Source organism: Rissa tridactyla, chromosome 9 (genome assembly GCF_028500815.1).
Source record: "Rissa tridactyla isolate bRisTri1 chromosome 9, bRisTri1.patW.cur.20221130, whole genome shotgun sequence".
NCBI classification, from domain to species: domain Eukaryota; kingdom Metazoa; phylum Chordata; class Aves; order Charadriiformes; family Laridae; genus Rissa; species Rissa tridactyla.
Window position 1 is genome coordinate 22,830,007 of NC_071474.1, and position 14,112 is coordinate 22,844,118.

At 42.3% G+C, this 14,112-nt stretch overlaps 1 protein-coding gene across 8 annotated transcripts in view; it reads right to left on the bottom strand.

Annotated features, from left to right (window-relative positions):
• Positions 1 to 14,112, bottom strand: part of MYO9A (myosin IXA) — a 188,189-nt gene that overhangs the window by 85,575 nt on the left and 88,502 nt on the right. For all 8 annotated transcript variants that reach the window (XM_054214434.1, XM_054214436.1, XM_054214438.1 and 5 more), the window contains one exon: positions 13,210 to 13,299. In XM_054214434.1, coding sequence (XP_054070409.1) covers positions 13,210 to 13,299 — 90 coding nt within the window. The remainder of the gene's footprint in view (positions 1 to 13,209; positions 13,300 to 14,112) is intronic.

Sequence of the window (14,112 nt, forward strand, 5' to 3'; positions counted from 1 at the left end):
TTGGCACTAAATCCCGGGAACCTGTTGATATCCAACCAAAAAATAATTTAGTGAGCTCTTATCATACACAGGATTTGATTTCTGTTATCATTTGATGTCTGTTTTAAAATCCTTATCAGCCATTCCCATTTTTCCCGCATCTATTCTCCAAGGTGAAATTTGGCTTCATAATGACATTTGTACTTACTGTAACACAAATGTCTTGTTCCAAAATGACTCAGAGGAAAAAACACACTTTAATACCTACTGAATTTTGCCCATGGTATTTACCTAACATTTTCTGATGGTGCCTCCCTCCTTCAAACACTTCTGTTGGTATGAGTGATATATACAATTGTCAAATAGGGTAAAAAATCAGGAAAAAAGTGTATTTGTTTTCTTATTTGACTCAAAGTATCTATTCAACAAAATGATGCTGCATGCATGAGTAAACGATGACATAAATCAGTCTCTGTTCTAAAAAAATCCACACTTACCTCTTTTTTCAAAAAAATAAATATTAGCAATGCTTAGCCAGTGTGAAGAGCTACGCTGCTGCTAGGGATAGGACTTAGCTGAGACCAAACAAGCAAAACCAAGAGCAATTCCAGCTCTCCTAACACACTTGATTTGTATCTCCTAAAGGGGTCTAATGGACAGGAAGAGAAGCCAATCCTCCCTCCTGAGTACGTCTTGGACATGCAGTCATTCGAAAACAGCACACGTAGGCATCTTGGTGATGATGATCTCTGCTGCAATCATGAATTACATGATCAAATAAAACAGACTCAAAATATACTTTTATTTCAAATAGGGCTTAGGGCTGCCAGCTACTACTAAGAGCACTAGTGTCAGAGGAGGAGCTAACGCGTGTGCTAAAATACTATTAAAATCCAGTTTTTCTCTCTGACACTGTTAGCGCTCCATGAGGGCTGAAAAAACCCATTATGTGAGGTGGCTTCAGCTTGGGTTTGTAGTTGTATGGACAGGAGAACAACTGCCAAGGGATGGCTTTGGGGTCTGTCACTCCTGATCTGAGATGGAGTAACATCTAAAGAAGGGAAAGACACGTAGGTGTGAAGCAGAGCTAAATCAGGACAGGAGCAGCAAACGAGAAGGATGGTGACAAAGTATAGTAGCACCGCAATCAAAACCTGCCACCGTATCACATCCACTCTACGCCTCACCACCGAAGTTGGGAGAACATTTCTGAATTTGAAAAAAAAAAAAAAATTCAATGAAAACCTTTAAATTGCTGGAATTAGGCAAGGTCTAAATCCCACTTTTTGTCCAAACACAGGTTTTAGTGTCTCACTCTTATCTCACATCAGGCTCAGCCTGTTCCGTGGGGTCCCAAGTCACACGTGTGTGCGCACGGAGAATTACGGTTTCCTGCTGCTCTGCTCGCTTTCTATTTATGACCGAATACGTCGTGCGTCTGGTTTACATTCACAGCCGTGTCCTGCGGCAGGAGATAGATTAAGCAGCTTTTGTGGTTCCCCTTTGGGTCACGGGACACAGGCCGAGACAAGCAGGCTTAGCTTTGCCTTTTTTTTTATTTAACAGAGGCTTTACACCCAGAGGAAAGTGCTCTTGCAGGATATCAGACTCTAGCTTAATCCCTATCTTGGCATCAAGGAGTATTATATCATACTGGGGCTGGATAAGTATGATGTAATTTTCCATACTTGTATTTTATCTTAGCATCATATTAAAATCCTGTCATTCTCATGTTTGCTTTTCCTAAGAGAACTTGAATCATCAAGGCATCATGCTGACTCCAGCCTGCAAAAGGGTTTTTTTATGATTTTTATGTTTGATTAAGGAGCAGGAGAAGTATCTTTAAAAGCACCATTGAAAGAAGAGGAATGAAAAATGCAAAGGGAGTCTGATTACAAGAAAAAGAAACAGAAAAGTTCCTTTTAAAATGCTCTAAACTTTCCTGCAAAGGCTCATTTTTACGTTTTATCTGCAAGAATGTACCTGCAAAAAAATATACCCCAAAAATCTCCACTAAGCCTTGCACTACTGCTGGCTCCTGTCTTCCCGGCTGGCCGCCACGGCCCAGCAGAAACCTTCCACTATCACCCCAGAGCCAGGAGGCAGCGCGATGTCCTGCCAATTGATTTTATCCAAGAGATGCAAGTGTCAATGATGTTTTCCAGAACTTCTGGGTGGATTTTACAATGACAAAAAATAGACTGGAATGTCATTACAATACAATACCCAATCGTTCTCCAATACAACACTGAAATAAGAAGGCACTGAAGAATCTTTTTCACTAAACCAGTTATAAAGTTTTCAGATTCAGAGCGATTTTTTGAGTACTAATTTTTAACTTTACATACCAAACAGCTTTTTTTAATGCTGCTTGTGCTCTCCTTTCTCTAGTACCAGCTTCCCAGAGCCTTTGTGATCACCTTCCTTGGATAAAATTCCACCTCCAACCTGCCAACCTGTATTACTCAGAGGTAATTTTAGGGCGTCTCCCAAACCATGCCAACACTTTTCCCAAAAAACCCCAACCACAACATGAGAAGTCAAATCAATGGATTTGTCCAGTGAGACAATCTTCCTGCATCAACATGTCATCAGGCTGACAAGAAAGCCCTTCAGAGCTCCTAGCTTACTTGCTACTATAGGAAATAAGAAACCATTAATCATTAATTATTTTTAAAAATTATCACAGAGAACACTTTTAATGTCATTGACCTCTTTTCATCATGGGTTGATGTGTTCATCCTAACGCCACTCCCTGTCTCGCGTATGTCATTCCTGCGCTAACACGACTCCTGAGGAATAACACAGGGATGCCAGCACATTCCCGCAACCTGCCCCCCTCCTTACTCATCCTCCTGGTGTTAAGACCAATGTTAACAGGGAAAATGAAGTGGAAAATCTGAAACAAGAACAATGTCTTCTGTGGGTGTCGAGGACCCAACTATTGTATCTCAGCTGGTGGTAGGCAGGACTTGGAAGAGGACAGATGGGAGACCCGTCATCTCCATCACAGAGTAGAGCCTGCCTGCGATTTACTTTTAGAGATAAAACATCTCTAAAAACCAGCAAGTCCCTGTCTGTAATATTGTCATACCGTAGCTGAATATCTGTAACATGCTGCGGTCACGCCTTGCAGGAAAAATGGCCCATGTTACAGTCAAAACCAAATTAAACCAAGAAAAATCTTGTTAGCGATTTTCTCAACGTCTCAACTGAGCAGTCATGCGGTTACAAGTGCCATTTTCCTAAAAAGATTTCAGTCAAAGCCTTCAGCCTTCTGATTTGGACTGTGTGGTTAGAAAATGTCATCTGTAACAAATCAAAAGAAAAAAAAATCCTCTCTCTTCCCGAAATAAAACTCTTCCAGAAAATGAGTCAACGGTTCTTGCTTCTCCCCGTGGAGGAAAGAATGGCATGGAGCACCCCTACTGAAAGGTGCTCCCACAGAGCAATCATGAGCCCACCATGAAGAGATGCAAAAGAACAGAGTCACCAGGCAGCCAAATTTGAAAGGTCCGCAAAGGTTTCAAACACTTTTTCAAACAAAAAATTGTTTTCCTCCACCTACATTCATCCAGAGTCTGTCAAAAGCATGAACTGCAATCCCATTCAGACCATGTTTTCACAGGGAAACTGGTACAGAAATAAATTAATGGGTTACTTAGTGGCACAAGAAGTAGATGTGTGACCTGACCTGAGAAAGAACCTGTAGGCTACGTTTAGGGAAATGCGCTCACCGTTTGACGGGCACAAAGTACCAGCATTCCTACCGTGAAGCCCAACGCATCACCAAAAATAGCACTTGAGCTTTCATAAGCCAAATCCTGCCTTTCTGTTGTCCCTTCCCAAGCAGAAGACACTATCGTAGAAAAACTTGTTCGGCCAGTGTATCGTCATCTTCACTACAGGCTTTTTTTATTATAGTTTTTGGCAAGCTTCCTCAAAGAGAAATGATTTCTTGTCACAACTCGGCTGCTACAGACCTGTTTGTGCAACGGACCCTGTCCAGCCACGGAGCTCCTATGTCTCCTCCTACATCTCCTCCTACGTCAAGCATTGATAAACAGCCTTAGGCTGAGAAAAAAACAATCTAAATTTATTCAGATTGAGATTATATAGAAAAATCTCATATTCCAAGCAACTGTACCAAAATTACACCCTCTGTGGGAAGAGCCGACTTCCTAACCCAGGAATAGTTCGTTTCCACTCATAAAACTTTTCACATGAGCGTAGCCTAACTTTAAGTAACAAGAGGTGTGAAATTAAAGCGTCTTTTCAGTAATATAATTTCAGATATAATTAAACAAGGCTTTTGAAGAGTCAAAAATGGATTTGATGATAGAAAGGGCAGTTGCAGAGGGGAGGTTGATTATGGGCAGAGCAGTGCATGGAAAGTCAGTATTTCCTTTCTTAAAGTCCTTATTTTGGACTCTGCTCAGAAATCTTGACACCTGAGAGTCTTCCTTTTTTTTTTCCCCCCCCAGACATTAGTGTCAAATAAATACTATGAACACAGCTAACATCAAGAATTTCCATGGTGGCACAGAGAAGAGTAACCACAACATGGGTTCTCAGGATGTTCAGATGTATGTTGTCAACCATGAAGTTCTGCAGGTTTGGAAGATCCTTGTAGACATGGACTCTGTTCAGCCAGACCTCAGCATCAAATCCCACGCACCGCTTCATGCAAATATTAGGGCATATAATCATATCATCATGTGAAAAAAATCATTGAAACTGGTTAAGAAAAAAGAAAAGACCCAACACTGATGGACGCTGTCTTCCTAATAATGGAAGGATGTTGCATCCCATGAAGAAACACACGCAGGACACCAGTCCTATAAAACCACTAGCCTCATCCTAAGCCATATTCTGTCACCAAGCACAGCTGGCTTTTGAATTTTGAAGGAAAAAATGAGAAATCTAACCTCACGAAAATGTTTCTTTTGAAGTTCTACGCTGACAGGTTGCTCTCACGTCCTGAAGCAGAGACGCTTGCTTGGCTCTTAAAAGCTTTGTGGGGTTTCAGTTTTATTCTATTAATATTTTTCTGTTAATTCTGAAGACACTCATCAACGTCCCAAGACTTCAAAGGAATCTGCTAAGCTCCTGATGCTAATAACCTGTGGTGACAATGAGTCTCCTAAGCTAATGGGGTTTGGCATAAGTAGGTGCTTCCAGCAGTTTTGCTACTTTCTATTCCATTAAGTGTTCTTGTCTTCACACTTCAGGACTGAGAATTTTCATTCCACTTTCTTCATGCTTTTAATTATTTTGTCTGCTTCCCACTTTTTCTCCTCTAATATTTGCAGTCAGTTAAATGTTCATGATTAGTTGCAACTATGATCTTTTCCTTTGGGTTTTGTTTTGGTTTGGTTTTTTTTTAACATCTTAGGTAATGTTACGCCATTTGGCCCTGGAACTCCATTCCTTTTCTCTTTATAATGGCCTGAAAAAGGCATTAGACAGTACCACTACTAGTACGTCAGCTAATGAAACATCACTCGGCTCTTTGCTGTAATGAAATACTTTTTTCCCCTCATTAAGGTCTGCTCTGCAAGGCTTCTCTGTCTTGTGTTTCTGCCAATTAACTGTTACCATGCTGAAAATTAAATGCTCTCCCCAAGCATAAGCCACTAACGCAGTGCAGTTTATCATCTGAAATAACTATCTTGTGATAGTTATTCACAAACATGCTGAGCATCTTGTATTCATCAGCAAGAAATTCATCCCAGGTAAAGGAGGTGAGGGTGAAGCGACATATTCTGACATGAAAAAAATACATCCAATGGCTTCGTGCCACCAGAAAGGAGAGATGTGCCTGCCCCACCACCCCTGGGCAAAGGTTCCCTCCTCTGCCCCTTTCTTCATACAGCCCAACGCTGCTGTTTACTAGACTTCTGTGGAATTTTGCAAAAGGACACAAATCCAGCTCTCCTTCCATTCCAAGGACCTTCTCCAGGTTAGCTAATTGAGCCAGCACAGACCCAGCGATGACGAACATCTGAGGCGCTGAAAGGACGGAGCAAGGCTGCACAGCCCTCAGCAAAGGCAGACAGAAGACCTGAAATGTCTTCACTGTCACACTAAAAACACAGGTTTGATGATTGTTACCCTCTGCTTTTTTCTGCAAGTAGCAGATTTGCAGGAGACTGAATATTTTTGTTAGCTAATCTGACCTGAATTGCGTAAGTGCTTTTCCAACTAATCATAGCTGACTCCACATAGACCTATAGCTGCATGTATTTATGCAAAATAAAAAGCATTTTACAGATTCAATTGCAATTTGGATGCTCTGCACACCACCGCAGAACAGTTTGATGGTGTCCTCCCACAGCCACATAACCACCTGCATGTAACACTCATTTGCTAAGCAGTATATAGCCATTTAAGCAAAGATATGATCATAGAATCATAGCATGGTTCGGGTTGGAATGGACCTTAAAAGATCATCTAGTCCCGACCCCACTGCCCTGGGCAGGGACACTTCCCACTAGACCAGGTTCCTCAAAGCCTCATCCAGCCTGGCCTTGAACACCTCCAGGGATGGGGCAGTCACAGCTTCTCTGGGCAACCTGTTCCACTGCATCACCACCCTCACAGTAAAGAATTTCTTCCTGATATCTAATCTAAATCTACCCTCCTTCAGTTTGAAAGCGTTACCCCATGTCCTATCATCACACTCCCTGATAAAGAGTCCCACCCCCTGATAAAGAGTCCCACTCCACCCTTCCTGTAGGCCCCCTTCAGGTACTGGAAGGCCGCTATAAGGTCTCCCCAGAGCCTTCTCTTCTCCAGGCTGAACACCCCCAACTCTCTCAGCTTGTCCTCACAGCAGAGGGGCTCCAGCCCTCGGATCATCTTCGTGGCCTCCTCTGGACCTGTTACAACAGGTCCATGTCCTTCTTGGGCTGAGGGCTCCAGAGCTGGATGCAGTACTCCAGGTGGGGTCTCACATTATATCCTATAGAAGCATGCAAATAAAATCTTTCAAAATATCTTGGCATTACCTAGAGTTTTAGCAGGCCCCAAGAACCAGGGACGCTTAGGGCAGTGCAAAGGGACTTAAAAAAATATGTTTGCATCCCAGGCTTTGTTATCACAATATAGAAGAGTGCCACAGGGGCAGGAAATAACATGCTTTTATTTTTTGTGCTTCACAACATCTGGTTGCAGGGACCTCCCTGTACCTACACCTACAACTCAGTCCCTTTCAGTCCCTCTGGTTTTTAAGATAGCCATTTTCCACTTACAATTATGAATACACATTAAGTTAAATACAAGATATATTTATGGTGACACTCATCACATCAAACAACCGGCTCCTAACAGCTTTCCAAAATTAAAGGTAGGAAAGAATCAGGTCACTTGTTGCCCAAGAAGTTGTCTCACATCTTTTATTTCCCTTATGTTGGGCAATTTCACATCAGACTTTGTCCGAAAGTGTGAATTAATTCATTAACTAACCCTTAGGGATAAAATGCCCTTGGACAAAAATGGCTGAAAATCATAAAGATCTGTTAAAACAAAGTTTTTTTGCAAAGTCATTAGCTTAAGAAATATCAACAGAACTAAACGAACCAAAAGCGTCATGGAAAAAAAAAAATCTGTTTTCTGGAGGGATGGAAAAAAAGAATTCACTAGCAGATGTATTTACTTGGATAGCGAGTTTTTCCTCATCTGGTGAAGAACACGGAAAAAATGCAGAGACTGGTGAAAACCAGAGAGGCAGGTGACAGACGCCAGCCTGATAAGCAGAACAAACAGGATGGAAACAAAGCGGGGATGGTTGAGGAGCTCAGACACAGGGCTCGTCTCCGGCGCGTTGGAAAGGGGGAGTCAAGATGCTGAATGGATTTGAGAGAGGTACATGACTGTATTAGTCAAGGCATAAACCTTGGCCTTGGACCCTTGCAGTGGTCTGAGATGGAAAAAAAATGAATTCTTTGAATTATTTAGATAGAAGCAGGAAGACAGACGTGGCCCAGAAGGGCAGTTCCTTGCACAGATTAAGCCTAAAATGATGCTCAGATTTCAGCCAGGAACAGGAGAAAGATCCCAAGTTCTCTACACAGATTTGATTAAAGTTCTCTGCTCCTGCACGGGCTGCATGTTTCCTACCAAATGTCAGTCAAACTGCTTAATATTCAGCGTGTCTTGGTTTTTTTCTTGGGATACCTGAATTGTGAACTGAATCCGATGTCTGAAAGAAGTGGACTTGGCCAGCTCACTGTTACCAAATACTGCCCTCACCCTGCACGGATACACCGGGGGTTTTCTGGAAATCCATGAACTGCTGCTGGCTCTGTTAATTCACCATCTCACTCCTGATAAAGACATTAGCAGCTGTTTTGGACAACGAACCAAGACCTCTGAACACAACTGCAGCCTTTCATGTCCGTGCAACCTTTTTTTCTAAGTTTATCTACAGCGTAAAGCTTCTAAACCTTAGCACTCGACCAAATTACGCAGTCATTTCAAACACTGCATTAAAATACCATCCAGCTACTATAAAAGGAAAAATGAATGGTTCCAGGAGGCAGCTCTGCGGCAGACAAGCCAGCGTGGCTCTGAAGATAAGAGGCAGCTGCCAGAGGAAAATATAAGCATTATTTATGGATGTGGTGTCCTTGCTCATTTAAATTTCGACAAGGGCTGGAGATGCAGAGCAGGAGCAGACAGGCAGCTCTCCCCGCAGGACTGCAGACGTGTGGGGTCTACAATCTACATATCTATGTTTGCCATGGGTGCCACAGCAAGGAAGGGTCAAAACTACAAGGCAGTGTTGATTTTTACCTTCAAAATCAGGTCTCCCCTTGACTGTCTCTCCTTAATTTCATAAATACCAGTAGTTCCAGCAACATGGGGCTGTACCCAAATGTTAACACCAAGGTCAGACACAAACATTTAATAATACACCCCAATTTACTGAACAATCAGAAAAACCTGATGGCACATTACACTTTGCAGGGTCTTCCTGAAGATCCACAAGCTCATTCCATAATCCTTGTAATACCCTGAGGACAGCCACTGACTATGAACCAAGAAAGAACAGATCACAGCTAGAAACGGGAGCTCAGGTCACAACAGTTTATCTGCTCCTGGCTACAGCTCTGCTCGAGCAGGTGCTGCCGTCACACATCTTGTATCCTCCTGCAAAATACAGAGTAAAACAAAATCTCTGTGTGCTGGGAAGAACTTGCTCCACTGAAGGCAACACCACTGGCAGCTGCTGGTACGCAGGAGGCAGTGCTTTTGCTTTGTTGGAGTCCTACCTTCTTGTTGGACTTCAATTTAACCCATTAACCTGATTTAGATCCCCCAAGGTCACCCAGCAGAACAGTTGTATGCAGACAGGACTCAAAAAGTCTTGACTTATTAAAAGAAACGGAGTCGAAAAAGCCAACATTTCTGCCTAATGCAAAAATGGCACATAATCCATGGGGGTAAAGCCCAATGCAACCCATGGGAGCAAAGCCAACAAGAAAAGCCATAAGGAAAGTAGTAAAATATGAACAAATGCAGAGGAAATTGCAGCTGTCATCTTCACCACCATAGGCTTCAGGCTGCTGGGAGGTCCAGCTGCAAGTTGTCCCCACAAATACTAATGAAGGGCATTTTGCAATACATTTTACCCAAGCATCAAAATGTGCTGTAATATAATATCTAGTTTTACATAAATTACTGCAAAGATGAACAGAACAAACCCAGGAAGAGAGCCTGATACAAATCTATAACTGTCATGAAGGAGAAGGTTTCAAATAAGGAGCTGCCAAGTGCTCAAACCATTTTATTTTTTTTTTTTTTAAAAAAAGCCCCAGACCACAGGCCAGTGTTTCTAATCAGCGTACAATAACAACGCAGCCAGGAAGCATGCAGACAGAGAGGAATGCGGCATCACTGCAAATCCAACAAAGGCATCCTCTCCCTGCACTTGTGGGGCTACAGCTCGGGAAAATGGAAAAGGGAAAAGGCTTGACTTGGTATCATAAAGTCCAATCTCAGCTCTGATGCTTTCAAACCTCCAAAGGAAAGGCTGCCTGCGTTTCCTCTGCCCATTCAAGATTATTAAGAGGGGGTGACAATTGTCACGGCGGGACCCTGAGGTTACAGATCTCACAGCAGCCAGGCTGCAATCACAGAATGATCACATTAGCATTAGCCATTTCATGGGCAGTATTTCTACGTTGAGTTGTCATCGGCATATATTCCAACACCAATTGATGAAAGGGATCAGCAAACGTCAGCCCCCGTGTGGAGCACAAAGTGAAACAAAGCTTGAAGCCCTACGGGCAAGTCCAACCACCCATACTCAATACGATACGTGTCTCTGTAGCACTGAGTAGGTGAACGTAGGAACCTCACCAAAGCTCAAGAACCCACCCGGATCCTAAGATCTTGAGGCTTTTTACATAAGAATGTTTATTTCAAATGAAAGCTACATACATCTAACTCCTTGCTAGTAACCCAAAATTCAGAAAGAGGTAGAAGACAACCAAGAAACACAGGTCTATAGGTGCCCCACCCACAGAGCCAGGGGCTCCATCAGGAGACACATAATCTCCCCAACAACAAACTCTCCCGCTATCCTGAGCGATCTCATCAGTGATGCTGGAGGTAGAAGCCCAATGCTACTTACTCCCACTTCACCCATAGAGCCCAATAATTTACTATTTCCACTCACAGTTTAGACAACAGGTTTCAGAACCAAATAAAATTTCTTAGAACTCCCTCTTTTGCCAAGTTTTTGCTCTTCTTTTAATAACTGCTACACTGTGCAGGCCGCCTATATAAAATTGTTCAAAGCCTTGGAAGGCACTTGGTAGATCCAAGCTGTTCTTCTTGATGGTGCAAAAAAGCAAGCACATGCCAAAATGACATTTTTACAATCCTTTTTTGAGAGCCACTGCAGCACAGTCTTTTCCAGACAAATTCCACTGAATCTTTCAGTGTATCAACAAGCAATACAAAAAACATCAAGCATTTTAGCAACTGGAAAATAAAGTGGCTGCTACATACATCATTGCCTATGAGTTATAGGAGTCATAGTGGGACAGTCATGTCTGAAAATCCCCAAAACCTCAATCACTCCATCCATTTGAGCCAACTATAATGCTCTTTTGTAAAACACGCAAGAAGCACAACCAGCCCAATTGTTTCCAACAGTCCAATTAGTCATGAGTGTGATTATCAGACATCGGTATTCTTTGTAAAGTCCCGAAATGTCAAATGAATCCTACTCTTTCTTCCTAATTCAGATCGATCTGAAACTAAGCCACCTCTCCCACTTCCCCAGCCAGAGGAAGACCAGGAGGAGACCTCTTCTCACGGTGAGGTTCCAGTTAGAGCATCTCAAATTCTGCTCTGCTATGTTGATCGTGAGCAAGTCAGTAGCGAACCTGAGAGAGGTCACTGTCGGATAAAATTTGGTGGTCAGGATGCTAATGTTGCAAGGACAGTGAATAAAAAGCATGGGGTGGTGCCTACCTTTTCGGAACGCAATTGACGGCTTCTTACAAAATGATTTCGTCATGGAGATTACATCAACCTTCCCCAGCAGAGCCTTGTGTTCCTTTGTCTTCCCCCACAGCCACCGCAATCACCACACCCTGATCTTTCATTTCTTGTACTAGATACTGGTGACAGACCTCTATAAGTGAATACCTGAGATTCACGAGCAGAGGCATCATCAAAAACATTTTGGAAAGCACTTGAGAAATTCATGGTCAGACATTTTAGGGAGCAAGAGGGGCTTCTTTGATCTCAACAGAAGGAGCATCTAGGTAAGATTGTTTCAAGCTGTTTCAGTACAAAACCTGGTGGCCCAGGTTAAACTATTACAAGAACCAGTTTAATCCAACCTGCCAAGTTTTGCAGTGAGGTGGTTGAAGGTGCTTTGGTGCACGCTGTTCCGTCATAACAGCTGTTGGGAAGTAACCTCCAGCAGAAGGGTTGTTATAGTTACGTTTTAAACTTTTCTAGCAATTTCTTAAGTCTGTGCCTAAGACGCAGGCAAAAAGTACAAATACCACACCCATTATACATCCATCACAAAGATGCGATAAGAGCATTTGCGTGCCCTTTGTTAGGGGAGATTCAAGCCTTGCACAAAGGCAACACTTAACTTTTAAGGAATAAAGTTCAGTAACAGTTACTGAGCTTAAACACACAATCTCAAAAGGAGATAAAAGATTACGTTTTTTCCCCCTCTCTGGAAAAAAAGGAATCAAAATATCTACAGCTGACCCTAATGACAACACATCATGTGCTTATCTATTTACGACATAACAGACGGCTCTCAGAGACATTATTCAAGATGTTGCAAATTCTCACACAACCATATGACAAGGGGGAACTGAGGGACCAAGCGTGGTGTGGTGCCATGCTCAATGTTCTTAAACTGGGGGCGGGGGGGGGGGGGGGGAGGTACAAGAACACTAGATGCAGAAACAGACAAAAACAAGTATTGCGGCAGAGTAGAGCTTATATGAACATGGAAGAAAACGAAGGTATTTCTGTTTACGAGCCACAGAATATAATTTAAAATTCCTGGAAATCACGTATTTAGAAAATAAACGGGTTTGCTGATACTGTAATCCTGAGACAGACCATAACAGAGAATTTACATGTTACGTGCAGTGCCATCCCCACGGTTATCAGCGGCACAGACTACGCTCAAATTTGAGAGTGGCTGATGGAGTTGTGGCTGCTCCAAAGCATCACGCGAAGACCCAGCCTGTGAGAGGTCTGAAGAAAAGATAACGGGAAGTTTCTACAGAAGATCTCCAGCTCCACTCGTACAGGAATCATGACTAACGTAGGCACTTAGGACCCCACCAAAAATTTCCTGGAGGTCTTAGGTCATTACTCTGCTGTGGGATGAATCAGTGCTACATTTTAAGGAACGACGTATGAAGACTACTACTGGTATCATACACACGCAGCGACATTCTGCTTTAGAGAACACTTACCCAGCCGTAAGGCATTAAAAGAGTTACGGACTATCACAGGATAATGTGCAAACCTGCTTTCCAGGAACAGTGTAGAAAGTAAAGTCATTTTCTAGATTCATCACTTTCTAGATTCATACACATCAGTCTCTCCTACATTATTTTTATGTAAATAAATAAATAAAAACTGAAAGAAAATCTACCAGAGTTGAGTGTACATCCAAAGCATTGAAAACCATCCCAAGAGTTGCCCTTTTAATAATAAGCACCATGTACAGACCTCTGCTAGTTTGTACGGTAAGATCAGCTTCTCTCCAACTGTCACGGTCTTTCTGGTAACCAGGGCCTCAAACAGCATCTCTTCTTTCACCTAAAACAAAAATCTTGACATTAATGATTATTCTATGAATAATTTTTTTAAAAATCTAATTGTTTAAAAAAATTAAAATTTGTAAAGGTAAACATTTTCAAAAATTAAGAATTTGTAAATTAAAAAAAAAAAAAGCTTTAAACACTTTTGCCAGCCCTTGCAGAGTTAATGTTCAATGCCCAAGAACGAGCTAGACATTGGGAGGAGACAACTCAGCACATAAATCCAGCATCAGAAATCAGACATCACAGTATTCAAGGGAACCTGATTTTCCGCATTCAGTCACTGCATTTCCAGCAATTTCCCACTGGTATCCTTCATTCCCGGTGCAGCTCCTCCCTCCCACACTTTGTGTTGGCAAAATAAGTCAACTTTCTACTGTTGTCAAGATGACATCATACACATTACTCTAACACAAGCAAAATAGTGTCATCGGTTTAAGAGATAACCAAGGGGGTTTTTGGTGTTTTTCAGGGTGTGGAGGAATTAGAAGGAGGAAGAAACCTTTGGAAAAGCACCTGATATTTACTCTGCTATTCACACCTGATACTTAGAGTCCCCAAAGACGCCAGGTCCCAGCCAGTGACAATCTCTAATCGTCCGTAACAGAAACCGGTTTGCAGAAAAAAATCAGTTGTGTAGACACAGACACTTCAGCAAATAGGTAAAAGGTGCCGACAAATTAAGCAGTACCTGCCATGAATTGTTGGGACAAAGCTTCCTTTCCAACCAGATTCAAGTCCCTCTTACTTTTATATCCTCTGGAAAAATTCAGAAGCATGACCTCTCTACCAGAATAGATGGTGACACGCT